This window comes from Trichosurus vulpecula, chromosome 1, assembly GCF_011100635.1.
Source record: "Trichosurus vulpecula isolate mTriVul1 chromosome 1, mTriVul1.pri, whole genome shotgun sequence".
Taxonomy (NCBI): domain Eukaryota; kingdom Metazoa; phylum Chordata; class Mammalia; order Diprotodontia; family Phalangeridae; genus Trichosurus; species Trichosurus vulpecula.
Window position 1 is genome coordinate 92,634,492 of NC_050573.1, and position 18,941 is coordinate 92,653,432.

Sequence of the window (18,941 nt, forward strand, 5' to 3'; positions counted from 1 at the left end):
AGAATTCAACCCTCTCTTCCTGCAGATGTGGAGACTGAGGCTTAAAAACGTGAAGTGGCTTGCCTGACATCACACTGCAAGCCAGTGCCAGAACTAAGACCACAGCCCCAGGCTCCTAACTTCCTGCCCAATGCCTACACTAAATCGTACCTGGCTGCCTTCCTAAAGAAAGGTGAAGACAGAGTCCCCCTCTCTCAACTAATGTTCATTATAGTTAGTGTAACAGTATATTTAATGATTAGAAAACAAGAAAGATGGCATAGAAACAAATATGAAATTTTGTGGCTTAGTGGATCGATACTCTAGAGATTCAAAGAGAAAGGGTCAAGATAAGTCAGAGTTTCTGACAGAGGCAAATTTGAGAAACCAGCTATTCTGCATGAGTATGGCAAAAGAAACATGTCTTCATCCCCAGAAATGTCCCATTGCCATTTGTCCAAATGATGGACACTCTAGAGGAGATGGCCAACCAACATTTGCCTTAAGGAAGGTCTAGGGAAGGTGATTCAACATGTTTCAATACCTGAGGAAGCTATAGTTTCATCTGTATGGATGATCCCTTCACCAATGTAGATCAGAACCAGTCCTTAACTTGGTAAATGGTCTCTGAAGGTTACCAAGACCCAAAAGATCACTGCTAGGGGCCAACCTGGTGATGAACCTCTCCAAACCTATCTGGGCTTGTCCTCAAACAATCCTCATGCAGTATATAATTAGGCCTATTCTCAATCTTTCCAGCTTTCCAGCCAAGAAGACTGGGTAGGAGGCAGAAAGAGAAACAATGAATAGAAATTATGGGAAGGCATATTTCCACTTGGTAAAAGGAAAAACTTCCCAACAATCAAAGTATTCCCACATCAGCTGTGTTACCTTGAGAAGTAGTGAGTTCCTGGTCACTAGGGATCATCAGGCAGCAACAAGATGATCACTCATGTGGGATGCTGTACTGAGTATTCCCAATCAGTATTATTAAATTTGTGTTAGATTGTATTAGAAGTCCTCAGAAGTTCCTTCCAACTCTTGGATTTGTCTGATGATTTCTCCATATAGGATCATGGAACATAGCATGTTAGAACTGGAAGGGACCCCTCTTGTTTATGCTCTGAGATTATGGTAGGTCACAAGAATGTCTCGACCTACCTTGGGCATTTGTTTCCATCTATTGCCTGAGGCTACACTCCTTTCTTGATTCCCACCCCATCCAGCACCTTTGAAAGCATCTTTTTAGGAAAGAAACATTTAGTGGCCATCAATCACATTGCATTCTTTGTTGATTTCTACATCTATTGTCAGGTACTAGTGATCAAGCTCTACTACCTGCTAAGTCATTTGAATAAAGAGTGAATGGCATTTGTTTCTTAGGCTCACAGTTTAGCCCATAGAATCATAGAATGTCAGCACTGAAAGGAACATTAGAACATAGATCAAATGAGATAATGGCTGTGAAAATGCTTTGTAAACTGCCCTAGATATGTAAGTTATTATTATTAGTGTTATGTTTATGCAAAGAGTTAAATCCTGGGGCTGATGCTCAATTATGACCAGCTCACTGACTCTGTTGACAGTATTTGTGGTTGCTGTGGAGTGAGCTTGTTAAAGCCCTTGTCTCCCAGTACAAAGGGCAGGTGTTCGGCTGGGCCAGAGGAGCTGCTCTGTGCACGAAGCTGTCTGACGGGAGCCAAGGACAGCGAGAACACTAATTCAGCATTTGCACGGTGACCATCCCTGGGAGACACCTAAAGCTGACAGCTATCATGTCTGTCTTTTGTTTGAATTGAATTTACAATTTAAAAAAAAACACACACACTGGCAAGCTCAGATGGCCAAACAAATAGAGCAAGGCTCGCGTGTGGATGTGTGTGTGTGTGTGTGTGTGTGTGTGTGTGTGTGTGTGTGTGTGTGCAATGAATCTGAAGCCTCCATTCAGAGAATGAAAAGAGGTACTACCTGCTACCTGCTGGAGGAGTCAGAAAAGGGGAGCAGCTATGAAGAGGGAAAAGAAGGAACAGGTTTGTTTAGGGAAGAAAGTACATAAAACATTGGGAATGAGCTAAAGAAGGGGGACTGGAAATCGGGTAAGCTCTCCTCTCGGGCCTCCTTCCTCAGCCTGGAATCAGGAATTCTCAGAACATTTAGTGGGGCAAATAGTGGCCGTGTCAGGATTAGAACAAGGGTCTGCTGACTCAGAGTTGAAAGTTGTGAAATCAAAGGGATCATTGAAGTGAGAAACACAATATTTCATATCCACAGAATTTTAGAATTAGAAATTAGAATTAGAAAGATTCCCTGAGGTCATCAAGTCCATCCTGAGACTGAGTTGATCCACCACAGAACGTCCCTAACCAGTCGTCACAAAAGTGCTCCTTTCTAAGGCAGCCATTCCATTTAGGGACAGCTGAAATCTTCCTCCCTGTGCCTTCATTACTCTTAGTTCTGTCCTCTGGCACTAAACAGAAGAAATGTCATCTCTCTATTCTATGGCAGCACTTCAGACACTTGAGACAGTTATCATGTCATCCTTAAGTCTTCTCTTCTCCTCTTCAAACTAAACATAAAATCATGGGTGTTAGATTTAAATGCTGTTAGAGACCATTCAGTCCAACCCCCTCATTTCTTTTAGATGACTGCCAGATTTTGTATTTATCAGACGCATTGACATATATAAGAATGCAGAAGGGTATGGTCAGAAATAAATGAAATAAGTAAGCACTGGTTGCTTTTGGCTAGCAGTCATGAGGGACAGATAGACCTCTGTTTCTCCTTCTGTCTCTTCCTTTCCATACCAAGTAGGAAGGAAGGAAGGTGGGGGCTTTGAGCTCATTCATTTCTCAATCATTGAGAAGAATCACAATGCCCAGGTAGCCCCAGCAGTTCAAACTTCAGCACCCTACCAGTAAGCTCTTCTTATTCTCTATCTACTGCCATCAGTTCTGATTGTCACAGTTCTGCAACCACAGACAAGAGAAGCCAACAACCTCATTTTACAGAGAAAGCTAAGTGACTCATAGAGACGAGATTGGATCCCAAGTCCTCTGTCTCAAGAGTCAGTGCTCCTTACATGCTGTGTTGCTTTCCCTTTTATCAATACCTTAAATATCATGTTGTCTAGCCTCTTCACCAAGCTTGTCACCCCGCCACCACCCTTGTCACACTCCAGCTGGTCAATATCCTTCTTAAAATGTGATGTCCAGAACTGAATGCAGGTATGGTTTGATTATGGCAAAGGACAATAGGTAGGACCATTTGTATGTGTGGAAATGATAGGGTTAAATAGAGCAAGCTCCCTGCCCTCACAGAGCATACAATTGTAATTGAAGGACAGGACATGGACACAAGTAATTTAAAATAGAACAAAATAAATGCATAGCAAAGATATAAGCATTGTGTGAGGTGGGAGGAAGAAGAACTCATTTGTGCCTAGAGAGATTCAAGAACAAAGGAATGAAAATAAGGGTATTTAAAGTTTGCATTTGATGGTGTTGTAGATAAATTTTAGGCTTCTGATGTTCTCTCACTGTGTGTCTGAAGATGGTTAATTGGCCTAGTTAAATGAACTGTTACTCGACTGCTCCTAATCCATCCTGCAATGAGATTTATGGCTAACTGAGGTTTGATTTATTTCTCTCAGATCTGTTGTCCGTCTAGTAAGTTTTCCTAAGGCGTATGCCCATCATGGCCCCATTGGCAGAGGGAGTAGTAACACTGACTTGAAGTAGAAATGATGGCATATTCCTCACACTTTTTCATGATTCGAGAAGTTTTTGGAGCCTCTTGTCAAGCACGTGGAAGAGGGGTTAGATGTTCTCTGCACATCTCCAGAGGGTAGCCTTAGGACTAGTGTAGGGCAAATCAGAAAGAGGCAGGTTCTGTATCAACACAAGGAAGAATTTTATAACAAACCAAGAAGTTGCCTTGAGAGTTAGAGAGCTTTACTGGAGGTTTTCAAGCTAGAAGATTGTCAGAGATGCTATAAAGGGGATTCCTAATGAGCTCATGAAAGCTGTTTCTGCTGGATTGACCTCTAAGGTCCCTTCCACCTCTAAAATTCTATGATTTTAGAGTCACAGCCCATCTCAGCCTCAGTTTCTTTCATCTGTATATAACAACAGTTGTAGTACCTGTCTTTTGGTTATTTGAACACAAGGAATTAGCCAAGCTCTCCTATAAGATCAACTTGCTCTGTCTGGAATGGAAAGATCTCAGAGTCTGCTTCTGATTTGAAAGACACAAGCATAAACCTAGAGAAGACATTACAATTTGAGATCCCTCAGAGTGAGGTGGCTTTCATTATCAGTCTGTTGGTCAGGGTAGGACAGGACAGTTTTCCCTAGGATAAGAGTACCTGTACTGAAAAGCCCTGGAGGCTTATACTGCCTTCTCTAGGACTTGGCTTTTTAATTCCGCATTTAGTCTGTCAAGTTAATATTTAACAGCGCATCTGAAAGAGGTGGGGCTTTTTTCCTTTAAAATAAAATCAGATTTTTTTTTTTAAAAAATGGTCATTTTCCCTAGACCCTGCTACTGTATCACATTGTCCAACTTACCTCACCTCTCTGAGACAATAAGAAACTCTACTTTATGTTCTCTCACTGAATGGCAGTGAGAGTCAAATAAAATGATGGATTTAGAAGACTAGAATCAAGATAGCAAAGAAGAAAGGGACCTCAGAGTCATAGTTTATAAGGAATCCCCTTTACATTATCTAAGTAACACAGAGGATAAAGTACTGGGCCTAGAGACAAGAAGACCTGAATTCAGACTTGGCTTCAGAAACTTATTAGCTGTGTGACAGTAGGCAAGTCACTTCCTCTGTCTACTTCAGTTTCCTGATTTATAAAATGTGATAATAATAGTGCCTACCTCCCAAGGTGGTTATGAGAACAAAATGAGATGATATTGGCAAAGTGCTTTGTAAACCTTAAAATACTGCAAAAATGCAGACATTATTGTTGTTGCTTTCATCATCATCACCATCATCATCATCATATCATTGCCTCTTAGTGGTTATCTAGACACCACCCAAAGACCTTTAATGATATACCATCTCCCTGGAATGGCAGCCCATTCCACTTTCAGACAGGTCTGATCATTAGGAAGATTTTTTTTCCTTTACATAGTCTTAATCAGCCTCTCTACCAGATTCCACCCATTACTCATCCTAGTTGTACCCTCTGGGGCCAAGCAAAATAAAGCTGATCTCTCTTCTGTGAACCCATCAGATACTTAAAGAAATTTGCCATGTCCCCCAATAAATCTCTTTTCCAGGCTAAACATCTCCAGTTTCTTCAATCTGTCCTCATGTTGCCTGGTCTCCAGCCCTCTCACCGTCCTGGTTACCCTTCTCTATAAATGCTCCAATTTGTTGGGGTCTTTCTGCAACTATAAATTACTAAACAAAAATGAAGAACTGTAACTTTTATAGCTACGAATTTTAGGCCTTTCCAAGATTTTCAAGCAAACACTATCTGTGTTTGTTCAAATGAGATGGTGTTCTATAAAGTACTTTTCAAACCTTAAAGCAATGTATAAATGCGAGTTGTTATTGTCATCATTCAGTCTGATCATCTGATGACAACAAGGTACAGATAGTGGCATCACTGTGGCCCTTGATCCCCTCTTCACACTGTTCAAAACACGGTTCCTGTATAAAAGATACCTCGGTACAACCCCACCCACACAGACTGTCACATTGGCTTGTCTTTCTGGGTGATATCATCATCGCCGCATCTCATATTTATATCACAACTTATGTTTACAGATTTGCTGCTTTAACAGCTATTATGTCATGTGAGCCCTACCGTGTGGTAGGCTGTCCAATGATTATCCTCACTTTACAAATTAAAAAACTAAGGTTCAACAAGAAAGACTTTGGTTCTAGAGCAGGACCTTTTCAACATCGGTATTTTTCTGGTGGTGCTGAGAATCAGAGAATACCAGGTTTTCTGAAGAATTAAAGCTTTGGGTCACCCAAAGGGCATTGGGGAGGCTCATGGTGGGTGAAAGCAGACTATACTGTACAAGTGACATACTTTAGGATATCTTCATATATGTATTTTACCAAAAAGTATGTGTGCTGGTCCTGTTATGAGAGCATGGTGTAAGAGTGGACAGTCTTCACACTCCACTTATATCTATGCAGTGTCAAGAAATCTCGAGGAAGGTCGCTCCAATGTTAGGTGGACCCCTTGTGGAGGAATTGCTAGAGGACATAGACCAAGGCTTCACAGATAAAGAAGACTTGGGTGGTTTTTGATCTTCTTTGCTGGAGGGAGTGCCCACACTTGCATCCACCAAAGTATTAAAGAACTAAGTAGAACCTAAAGGATCATTTAGTCCAATCTCTCCCTCCTCCTTCAACATTAAAAAAGAAAATAAAAAAAGAAACAGACCCTAGAGAAAGAAAGTCTATTTCCAAAGACCACAGATAATAAGGAACAGAGTCAGAATTTAAACCCAGGTCCTCTGACTACAAATCCAGTGTTCTTCCCCTGAACCACACTACTGGAGGGACTTGAGTGGTAAATAATGTCACACAGCTGGTAAGTGGTAAAGCTGAGGCCACCAAGCCAAGGCTTCTGCTTACAAGTTCAGGGTGCTTTCTGCTAGAGCAGCATTTCCCAAACTGGAACCCAGGTGGGAAGTTAGAAGATCTGCTTGTTGTGAATAGTACTTCAGTGAGAAAATTTCTTTGCTACTAATATTTTCCCCTCTAAGAAATTAAGTATGAAATTGTGTGTGTGTGTGTGTGTATATATATATATATATATATGTATGTATATATATATATGTATGTGTATATATATATATATATATAAAATATACATTGTGTGGCAATTTGGCACATAAAAACATTGATTTCCTCTGTTTTGCACTAATATTTGCCTGCCTCCCCACCATAGCCCTGGGGCAGATTAATATAGTGTTAAGATAGCCCCAGATTCTCCTGGGCCAGAAGATAGTATTTTAGAATCTAGAGATAGATGCAACCTTAAAGGTCATGCAGCCCAATCATTTTACAGACAAGGAAACTGAGACCTAGAGAGGCAAACTGACTTGCCTAACGTTACCCAGGCAGCAAATAGCAGGACCATGATTGGAATCCAACACACTTGTCACTACACCACACCAACTTTAACATAGCCCTAATAGCCTTTCCCTTCCCAGCCTCCTTCCAGGGAAAGAAATGCTGAAGGAGATCTATAAATAACATAAGCAAAAATCAGTTTCATTCCAAGCAAGCCAATTCCATTTGCAGAGTGTTTGCAGGGCCTGACTTCCTCCTAGGAGCTCTGGATGCAGAAGCCACAAATGTAATTAACTCCATCCCTGCATAGACTCTGAGTCCCCCACCCCCTCCGAGTACAGCTTTTGGAGTTGGGGTTCAAAGATCATTCTCATTCTGGTATGCTGGCAGGGACACCACAGCTGGGTGTCAACACAAGGTTAATCATCATTCGTAGCCTGAGCTGCTGCTTTTCTGAGAACACTGTCAGCGAGCATTTATGGAGTGGCCATGGTCAAGGATGTTGTGGAAACCATCGTCCATCAGGAAGGGGTAGGATTAGGTGACTACTAAGGCCCCTTTCAGCTCTGTGATCCTAGGATTCTCTGATGCTTTCCCTCTTTTCCCCAGAGGAGACTGTGGGAAAACAGAGCATGAATGTAAGAAATTACTTGAGTGACTATAGAGCAACCTGTCAACAAATATAAAATTAGCCCATTCACATGTAACACAGTCAAACCTCATTTACTCAACACTGTCAGAAAACAAGGCTTTTCCAGATAACTGAAGCTTACCCTTCAAAGCAACAAAAGGCTTTTTATTGCTTCAGATTAAGTTCAGTGACCCACTTTCCTGCCTCAGTAAAAATAAAATACTTCATACAGAAGATCCATTTCTGATTTTTCTTGGGTTTACCAGCTGATCAGCACTAAGAAGGAAGTCATTGAAAGCTGGGACACTGGACATGGCTGCAAGACATTCAGTTTACAAGGACAGATTTTGAGAATTCAGTTCCACAAAGAAGTCAGCAAACATTGACTACAGAACCTGATATGTTGAAGAGCCTGTGTTTAGCATGGGGAATACAAAGACAGAAAACAGCAAAATCCCTACCCTTCACAGAACTTGAAATCTGATATGAGGATGAGACACGAAAAAAGAAATACAATGCAATCAGAATATTATAAGTGCATGGAGAGGCTATGAGAAATTGGACAGGGAGGAATCATTTCTAAGAGGGGGAACTAGAGAAAAACTCCTGAAGGATGCAGCCCCTAAGATGGACTTTGAAAGAAGGGAAGGACTTCAAGAGGTAGTGATTGGAGGGAGTCCATGCCAGGGGCTTAATGTGGAAGAAGTCCATCCCCGGGGGGGGGTACTATGTGCTGAAAATGCACCAAGGCTGGAGAGGGCAGAGTAAGATCAAAGAATATCTGATAGTCCAGATGGCCTGAACAGAGAGTACCAGAAGTGCAGTGGTATAAAGTAAGCATGGAGTCAGATCGTAGAAAAAACTGAATGCCAGACAAAGGAATTTGCATTTTCTCCTTCTTGTAGGCGGTGGGGTACCGCTGAAGACGCTGGGTCCGAACAGTGGCCTCCACACCAGCATAACTCAGGTGGTGCTATAAGGAATGGATTAGAAAAGAGCAGTTAGAGACAGATTAGGAAGGTATCATAATAATTGAGTGAATTGAGAGGAAATGATACCTGAATTAGAGCTGTAGTCATGAGAGTAGAAAGAAGGCAGATCCAGGTATTGAGTCCAAGCCTTATCTAAATGCCATACAAAGTCAGTGTCATGAAAAATGAGAAGTGAAATGATTCTTATTGGAAAAGGCTGCATTTTCTGAGTAGATTAAAGTAAAAAAATGAAGTTCATTCTCTGCTTCCCTGGTTACCCTGGAATTCAGTTTGGAGCCCATCACCAATGGGATCTTAAAACATTTTACTCTCAGACATAAGCATTGAAATATAAGCATTAGAGGTAGGAAATGGGGCCAGGGCTCAACAAACTTGTGAAGTGGGTGAAGTTTTGGCTTATCTTCCTCCAAGGACCCAATGCCCTTGTATCTTCTCCCTCTCTGGGCTATTCTACTTAGACTCAATAGTAGTTCATATGATTGCAGATGTTTATAGTACATTTTGGTTAAAGAGCAACTGACCTGCATTATCTTCATTGCCCCCACAATAGTACAAGTATTTATTATCACCATACTTACTTGCTACACGACCTTGAGCAAGACACTTCTCATGGCCCCTGTTTCTTCATCTTTGCAATGGGGATCATCAGCACTATAGGATAGTAAGAAGAATCAGGCTTTAAGCCAGGAAGACCCAAGTTCAGTGTCCTGCCTCTGATAAATAATAGCTATGTGCCACTGAGTAAATCACTTAACTTCTAGGTGCCCAAGGCATCTCCACCTAACTCAAAGTTGCAGAACTCCTGCTGATCCATATGGGTAGAAGGCGATTCCTCATCAGGCCTTCCCTGTGCCAGTGAAATCATAGATCTAGGGGTTTTGTTTGTTTAATAGCATATGATTGTTGCACTAGCCACCACACAGGGTTATAGTTTGGAAAGTAATGGTAAATGTAGAAGAACTACTTTTTGATGAAAAATTTTATAACTGTACATATTTTAATGTGATTTTATGGGTCTGTTTTTCAGTAAGTCAAGTCATATATCCAATAAAGGCTCAAACCTCTGGTGGACAGCACACAGGAGTATAATTTTCATATCTCTTCTGGGGGTGCACTGTCGCCATGAATTACCTCACAGGCTTGTCATGAAAATGCAATAAAATCAATATTTTTTAGAAAAATAGAATAAGACAATGAATGTGGGAATGCTTTAAAAACTGTAAAGTGTTATATAAAAGTAAGATACCATTGTTGTTTTCCTTTGACACCTGTGATATGTGATTGTACTCTGCTTGACATATATTAAAATTTGTTCTTCCAAATGGATGGAAGTCCTGAACTATCTCTTCTAATCCTCTGATTCTGCCCTCCCTCTCACATATCTCGCACCCCAGCACATAGCATATGGCTAGGTACACAGTAATTACTCAGTAAAGCTGTCCTGATTTGCGTTCATGCAGCTATTCACCCACTGGTGGTTTTCTCATCTTGCCTTCCAGATGTGCTGGTGGATGGACAGCTGTGTGACTGTGATGTTGTGGCAGACTGCCGAGTCGGTGACCCCATCCCACTTGAAGTACGGCTAACCAACTGGAGCAAGCGAAATGTGGGACCCTTTGCCCTCACAGTGATTCCCTATCAAGACTACCAGAATGGTGTGCACAACTATGAGCTTCAGGATGCCATCACCTTCGTGGGCTCCAACACCTTTTACATTGACTCGGTGAGTTGGTTTGTTCTGTTTAAAAACAGAAAGGAAAAAAAAATTCTAGGCTCAGTGCTCCTCCATGGCTCTGTCTAGTTCTGAATTCTCATCTTCTTATGCATAGAATTTTATAATCCAAGACTCATAGAATTTTTCAGTCATAGAACCTTGGAATTTTATAATCCCAGAACTGTAGAATTTTAGAATCACAGAGGCACTGAATCATATAATGTTTGAGTTGGAAGGAGCCTCTGAGGTCATCTAATCAAATCTAGTGCCTGATGCAGAAGGTAGTCATCTACAGCTCAAGCCCAGCCTCATTATTTTTCATTTTCTCGAAGAAGCCTTTTTTAAAGCCAGGTATGTTGCTAGACTAATGAGATGAAAGCCCTTTCCACAAGTTTGTACAAAGTCCTGTCTCTCAGAAAGCTTTTTGGCCCCTAAAATGGATCACTGCCAATGCTGAGGCACTGGTACCTGAAAATGAAAAGTGAAGAACAAAAACTCTAGCAAGGGGAGGTCAAAGAGAGACCAAGAGGAAAGGACACCACATGTTGCTGCCATGCAACCAGAATAGACTAGGAAGATGAAAAAAAATGACTGCAGAAAGAAGTTTTGGATCTTGGCTGTGGGAGACCAGTCTTCAAGGTCACATAACAACATGTTCCTGTACTGTTCCTTTTGAGGTCTCAGTAAGTATAGAACTAAGTGCTATCCATGGTGCTGATTGGCCTTGACTCAGTATAGAGAGTAGGGAAAGAGATTATTAGTCTAGAAGTTTCTGTGCAGGTCGGGACAAGGAGGTAGGGTGGATAAGAATGGAGCTGATAATGGTAGAGAGGCAAAAGTCTGTGCCCAAAATAGCCATAAGGTCAAAACCAGGGATCTTAACAACAGGGTCTTAGAGCAGCTAGGAAGAGGTGAGGCCTGAGCTTCAGGAATCATGGTTGTAAGTTACACTAAGAACAAAATTCAGTTTAACTATACGTGCCTGACCTTGTATGACCAGCCCTGCCCTCTAGTTTCTTCTGAAGAGTTCCCGTCACAGTTTTGGTATATCTTCCTGGAGTATTTGTTAGTTGCCTCTATATGCATTACGTGAGGAGATGATGTAAAGAGTTTAGAGACGACAAGCTCGATATGAATCAACTCCATGATATGACATCTTTTTCTTGAAAAGCAGAAACACTAATTGAATCATAGACTCCATTAAGGCATATCCTGGGGATCATCCTGATGTCTGGGAAGACCATACCTAAAGTAGTCTGGTCTGGTCCCCACATTTCAGGAATGACCATGGCAAACAGGAGTATGTCAGAAGAAGTGTGGTGAGGGGACTGAAGACCATGCTGTATGAATCGTTTGAAGGAACCTGAGATATTTAGCCTGAAAAAGAGAAGACTGCCTTTAGATGTTGTCAGATAGAACTGTGGAAAAGGAAACAGATTTGATTCCTGCCTCCAGAGTATAAAACCAGGACCAGTTAGTAGAAGTTATAGGGAGGCCTAATATAAGGAAGAATTTAACAATCACAGCTATCTAAAATGCCTTTTGCAGTAATGAATTCCATAACACTGAAAGAGTTCCTGCAAAGGATGATCACCTGTTGGGACGCTAAAAAGGAGAGGGCATGGTGGGAATCAGCAGCCTACAACACATTATAAATAAGGAATTACAAAGGAAAAGGATATTATCAAAGAAATATGTGACTGAAAAAGAAGATAGGTGGATCATGTAGTGAGAGCAAAGGATGAGCAACAGTGTGTTGCATTCTGCTTGGGTTGACTGATTTAATATAATGCTATTTTAAAGATCAGTTCTTTTAATTTAAAATAAACCGAAAGAAAATAGAAAAGTAGGTGGAAGTATATTCCTGCCTGGACAACCCATGTGCTCGATTGGCATTCTCCCCATGTCAAGAGCAAACAAGGAAGTCTCTCCCAGGACTTTGGACAGATGCCATTCTAGGAAACACATGGGAGGGTATGGATGAGAGGCATACAAGATAGCTAGGCATGGTTGGGTTGTCATTTGCATCAGTGGAGGGAATTACATCCCACCCATCAATGAGATCACAGATCTATTAAAATATTAGAGTGTCTAAACAAAGCTCTCATTCATTCTTCTAGTAATGAGCCTCTCTAAGGCACCTGGGTGGTACAGTAGATGGAGGACTGGGCCTGGAGTAAGGAAAACCCAAGGTTATATCTGGCCTTAGATACTTGCCATTCGTATGAACCTGGGCAAGTAGTCACTTCACCTCTGTCTGCTTCATTCTCCTCATCTGTAAAATGGGGATAATAGTTGCCCCTACTTCCCAAGACTGTCATGAAGATAAAATGAGATAATATTTGTAAAGCATTTTACAAACCTTAAAGCATTATATAAATGCTAGTGGCTACTATTATTATTAGTTTTATTATTATCATTGTCATTAGCCAGGCTTATCTTTGGTGTCAGACTCCAGGTGTCTAACACTGGACACATACTTGAAACCTTGCCAGCTTGAAAAGACTACCTAGAATTGTTCTTGACTCCTCTGATTCCTCCCACCACAGCAAGAGTCATTTCCTCCAAACTAGAATCCAAGAATGATAGAACTGGATTGGATGGGGTCTCAGGGCATAACTCATACAATTACTCCAGAAGGGTCCGTGATCTCATTCGTTCAGGAGTTCTCTCCAATGATGCAGATAACCCATCCATGCTTATTCTCACATGTAAAACAAATTTGTATCAGTGGCATCTACTAGACTGAACTTTACATTTATAAAATAATAAAGGAGGAAAAAAAGGATTAACTCTTCCTTTGGAAGAAGCATTGGACTTAATATCAGAATACCTGAGTGTGAGTCCTGGCTGTGGTCACTCATATCAGTGCAAACAGCAGTTTGGGGTGTGTGGAAAGAGCTTTGAGCACTGTGGGACAGTGAAGACCTCTCACTTCTAGTCCTGGCTCTTCTACTTCCTTGCCGTATGACTTTGGACAAGTCATTTCTCTTTCCTTTACCTCATTGGAAAATAGACGAGGAATCGTCTATAAAATAAGAAAGACTGGACAAGTTGATCTGTAAGGTTCCTTCCAATGCAAAATTCCATGACTTTGGGCAAATCATTCCATCTCTATAAGCCTCAGTTTTCTCATCTGTTAGGGAAGGATCCATTCATTCACTTATTAAGAAGCCTACTATGTGTTAAGCACTATGCTAAGATATGGGGATTTTGTAAAAGATTCTGATGACTGCCAAGAAAATTGAAGGAGGTAGTGGTCCCTTTCAGTTAGAGGGATCAGAGAAGGCTTCATGGGGCTGGGCCTTAAAGGCAGAAGAGGATTACAGCAGATGAAGAGAAGGGTGTACATTCTTAGGTACGAGAGATGGCTTGTGTTAGTGTACATAGGCTGGAGAGTGCAAGGCAATATCAGCAACAGTCAATGAGTCAGTCAACAAGCATCTATTAAGTTTTTCCCATGGGGCAGGCAGGAGCAATGAGTAATCCTGCTCTTCTAAAACTTACCACGATATCGCATGCAAAATGCTTTTTAAAACACTGTCTAGGCACTTGTACTCATTGTTAGCATTTCAACAGGCTCCATCTTTGATCCCACAACAGGTTCGGCCAACAGAGAACTCTGTGTGCCTGGGTGCCCTCCTCTTCCTCTACACCGGTGACTTCTACCTAAATATCAAGTTCCACGAAGACACCACCAGTAAGGAGCTGCCACTGTCCTGGTTCTGCCTGCCCAGCGTCCACATCCGAGCCCAAGGGCCCGACCTCCAGGCTTAAAGGCCAAGATCACATGGGCTCAGGCAGGCTGGAAACTGCCTGGCCCACATGCCATTTGGACCCTACATTGACATTTGAACCCCTGTTTCTTCCCAAGGCTAAGTACCCAGCATCCTTAGAAGGGCAGTAGGAGAAGTCCACCATTAAGGCAGCTGCACCAGTAACCCGTCAAGCTTCACATGTTCTTAAAGGGTGTACACACACATGGGTCCTCTCTCCGCAACACAAAGATTCTCCAAAAGCCAGGATGATGGAGCAGAAGGTGGATTGCAGTCCCAACCCCATTTCTCTCCTTGTTCCCTTACCCCTGGCTTTCTCAATCTTTATCCAAAGTGACAGGTTATATCTGGTTCCTCCTTTCTTCATTTTCCTACAAAATATCTTTAGCCCCTCAGTTATGCCAGCAACAGGGAAATGTTATTGTAGCTCATAGCCTCAGAAATCTGTTCATGGGCTATGTCCTGCACTGGTGTAGTCAGCAACACATCACACTGCACCCCTGAGATAGGAAAACCAGGGTTCGGCCTTTCAAACCCAGGGCTGGTAAATCACTTGGACCCTGCCTTGGGCCCCATGATTAGCTAACTCAAATACAACTTTAGCCTTAGAGGGCCTTGGTTTTTCCCCCATTACCCCAATTGTAGCTGAATTCTAGGCAAAAACTGCTATCCCAACTGACAAACAGCCCCAGAGAAAAGGCAGGCTGAGGCAGGGGGTTGGGCATGGAGGCATTTCTGAAGGGGCTACAAAAGAAGAGCAGCTTGTTCCCAGAGAAAGGAATCAAGCTAAACACTCCTTATTTCTCCCTGGAAAGTTCAGGGCTTCTCTAGAAAACTTCAGACTTCTTCCAGATTGACAGCTAACCAGCCATCTTGGGAGTCTCTATGCCATCTAATGGGGAAAGAGAGGTTATCATCGTAAGGACAGTTTCCCCTCCACCACAAAGGCCCATCTCTGGACCTGCCCTCCCTGGGGAAAGCCTAGGTGCAGGGGTGGGGAACCTGTGTCCTCAAGGCCACAGAACAAATCTGTGAAGTTTGGATTCAGTCCAAGGGCCCCACTTGAGGACCTAGAGGGCCGCGTGTGGCCTCGAGGCCGCAGGTTCCCCACCCCTGAAACTATGCCTCCAGTTGCTGGGTGCTCAGGTGAAGCAAGAGCACTCAGGGATGTGGACAGGGGTCCTATTGCCCTTAACTAGATTTTACACCATTACTACACTTTATATATTTGTGTGAAAAAAAAGAAAAGACCACTTTGTTTGAACCAAGCTGCCTAACACCTAACCCTTTGGAACCATCTGAACGTAACATGGCTTTGGCAACCTTATATCTACCTGCCTCCTACAGAATTGGTCTAGTGAATCTAGCTACTACTTCCAGAGTCCTTGCAATATTTATTTTCTCCAGATGTTTATGTTTTCCTTTTACTTTCTGTAAAAATACATAGTGGTCTGGGAGGGGGGAAATGGAAGGGTTTGATTTACTATAGTCAGATTTGTCTTTAAATAATTCAGTGTTCCTAATTGAGGGAAAAATACATAATCTACATTGACCGCATGGAATGGTGAAGATGTTGTGCTTGCCTTAGCAGGACTCTCAAGGTCCCCAGTTTAAATAAACAAAAAGTCCTTCTGAGTGTTATTAAGAGGCAAAGGCAAGGACCTCACGGTACTAGAAAGGGCTTATTCTCTGGGACTCCACTATTAGCGGATGGCAGAGCTCTGAACAAAACCAGGACCCTGTCCCAGCTCCTTCCTCAGCCAAGCCTCAGAGCTAAGGAAAGATGAGAATAGTCTCTCATTTTTGGTAGTTGTCATATCCCACCCCCTTTGGCACTTGTCCTGTTCACCTCCCACATCCTCACCCAGCCACATTCCTGTCCTGGTACTTAGCTAACTTTGAAACAAGACCGCCTAGTGAATTTGAGAAATCTCAAGCCAGCCTTTCCTGTTCCTGTTCTCTAGTCCCTTCTCAGGGCCCACCAATACATTTGCTCCCCAGGCACCTTTATCAGGAGCAGAAGCCGGCTGTTAGTGGAGGTCTCACCTTGAGCACCGGATCCCACCAGGGCCTGTTTTCAAACATGACCATCCATTCTCCCCAAGCAAAGTGCTACTATAGGTTTGAGTTATCTCGAGTCATTGCCATTCCATAATTTCCTTGGTCTCTCTACAACAGATGAGAGCATCTCCATCTATTGATGCTGCCCCCTAGGCTTCTGGCCCTATTACCCTGCCCAGAGAGATGTGGCTTTGTTCTCCCTCAATGGCAGAGAAGATTTTTGAATGGTTCTTGAGGGAGAACCAGCGCCTGTGCATGCAGTATCGAGGAGCCCTTGGCAGAGTGAGGGCACAGCAGGAAGGTTAAGCTAAAGTTGAGAATTATCCTGGGCTCTTGGCCCTCTCTGGAAACAAAAGGTAATTGTCAGCTTGTTGTAACACTCAGAACACCTGCTCTCAATAAATATGGCTCCCATCTAAGTTCAATTGTCCAAATAAAAGTCTTACCTTGCTAAAACAACAGTTGTCTGTGTACTTTCCTGGTTATGGTTTCAGAGTCTGGCCCTGGCCCTCTTTCCACAGTGATCTACGGGAAGAACACAGTGACCTCATAGCCATCTTTGTTCAAGATTGGTGTCACAAGCCTTATTCCTGGCACTCCCATGGACACCATGTAACAACAGTGCTACTTGATGCTACTGTGGCTGTTTAAGACCAACAACACCAGCACACAGAAGGGCTGCTAGCACAGGTCCTTTGATCTGCTTTTCTAAGGAAAGCAACTTTAAGAGGTTAACAATCTCTGTTTAATTAAGCCTACATATATCATTCACTTAGTTCGGGGGGAAAGCCAGAACCCTGAACTTCAGAGAATAAACAAAAAAACATCACAAGCATAGATTATATGAACAGAGCAAATAACACACAAAGATCAACAGACAGGCCTCTGTCTGACTAGGGAATTACATAGTTACCAGAGAGAAAGGCACCAACATCTGGGTTTTCAAAGTAGGGGGCGGGGTGCTCTAACAGGTACCCAGAGTCTCTTTGGGCCAAATCACCAACACTCTTCCAATGTGTGTGCTTCCAAAGGCAAAACACTAACCTCTGAGTTTATATACACTTCTTCAGGGTCAAAGGGCATCACAACCACATAATTCAAACCCACGTGACTTAGGCCTTCTTGTGACTTAAACACTTGCTCAGGGTCAGAGGGTGGAACTAGGCCTTCCCTTAATGTCAGGAGGTCATCAAAGACTCCCCATTCAATTAAAGATTCCTTAGTGCTAAGAAGCACTCCAAAACAAAGACAACAAAAAGTCCACTTTGCTTGCCATTACATTTGAAAAGCAAAACTCCTCAAAGGTACTTGATTACCTCAGCATTCCAAAGGATAAAATAGTTAAAAAAAAAAGTCCCACCTTAATTACCATAACACACCATGAAAAAAATTCACATTCCTACAGAACTTGGTGGCTTACAAAGCCCTTTCCTTAGCTACACTGAGGAGGAGGCAGTGTAATATCCCATCCATTTCACAGCTGAGATGACTGAGGCTCAGAAGGGCAAAATTACTTGTCCAAAGATATTGTAGCAATTAAATGGCAGAGCCAAGATCTTCTGACTCCTAGTCCAGCAGAAGCAAATAGTCAAGTCTTCTCTCATCTTCCCCACAGCACTGTGCCCAGGGCTAGGCTGAGCATGCACTAGGTTTCTGGCACCTGAAGAAAAGGAAATTATTATCTAGGTGCAGAAATGGCCTAGAGCATGGGAAGAATGCCTGGGGGAGGGAGCAAAAGGAATTGAGATGAGTAGCCCATTTATTACTGGACCTAGGAGGCAAGAGAAAGAGCAGGGAATAGAAGCACTTAGAAAATGGAAGTCAGTTGTAGGAATCACCTCTGTGGTAGCACCTCTGGTGATGGGTAGCTCACTGAATCACAAAGCAGCCCATTCTACTACTGGACAGCTTCATTTGTTTTGGAGCCCTTCATAATGAGCTGAAATTTGTCTCTCTTTAACAAGAAGCCTAGCAAAGTAAATTTACTTTTCTCTATGTGATAGTCCTTCAGATAATGGAGACAGAGCTGATAATCCATCCCCCCAAGTCTTCTTTTCTCCAGGGGGGACATGATCCTTGACTTCAAAATATAGTAAAGTGATAGGGAAATATATTATTCATTATTATTAATATTTACGCCATCTTGTAGAACAAAATAAGTTTAGAGATACCCAGTAGGCCTCTCAGGCAAACAAGGGAGAGGGAAATTAGTAAAGAGACCATCAGAAGAATTAAGAGAAGCGATGCTCATGTTTACAAAGTATTCCCCCCTCAGTGGCCCAATGAAATTCAAGAGATTGATCTCCTTTAGCATTCTGTGTTCCAAGGTCCTTTTCAGCTCCAACATTCTATATTCTGAGATCTCTTTAAGCCCCATCTTTCTATATTCTAAGGTCAATTTCAGCTCCACTATTCTATATTCTAAGGTCCCTTTCTGTTCCCACATTCTATATTCCAAGGTCTCTTTCATCTCCAACATCCTATGTTCTAAGGTCATTGGTTCTTTAAGTGCCAACATTATATTCTAAGGTCCCTTTCAGCTCCAACATTCTATGTTCCAAGGCCCTGTTTCAACAATCTGGCTAGCAGCTTCTGTGGGGGTATAAGATCCACCCACAGCCAGCACCTGGAAAGCTGCCAACAGCACAGGTTCTGTTGATCTGCTTAACTAAGGAAAGCAAGGTGAAGGGGTTGGCAAACTTACTTTAATTCAGCACACAAATATCATTCACTTAGTTCAGGG

General features: G+C 42.4%; 1 protein-coding gene across 2 annotated transcripts in view; it reads left to right on the plus strand.

Moving 5' to 3' along the window:
* TRAPPC9 (trafficking protein particle complex 9) overlaps positions 1 to 16,643 on the plus strand; it is a 1,018,418-nt gene extending 1,001,775 nt beyond the window's left edge. For both annotated transcript variants that reach the window (XM_036742028.1, XM_036742029.1), the window contains 2 exons: positions 10,147 to 10,370; positions 13,965 to 16,643. In XM_036742028.1, the coding sequence (XP_036597923.1) occupies positions 10,147 to 10,370; positions 13,965 to 14,138 (398 nt within the window). In that variant the 3' untranslated portion in view covers positions 14,139 to 16,643. The remainder of the gene's footprint in view (positions 1 to 10,146; positions 10,371 to 13,964) is intronic.
* The last annotated feature ends 2,298 nt before the right edge of the window (positions 16,644 to 18,941 follow it).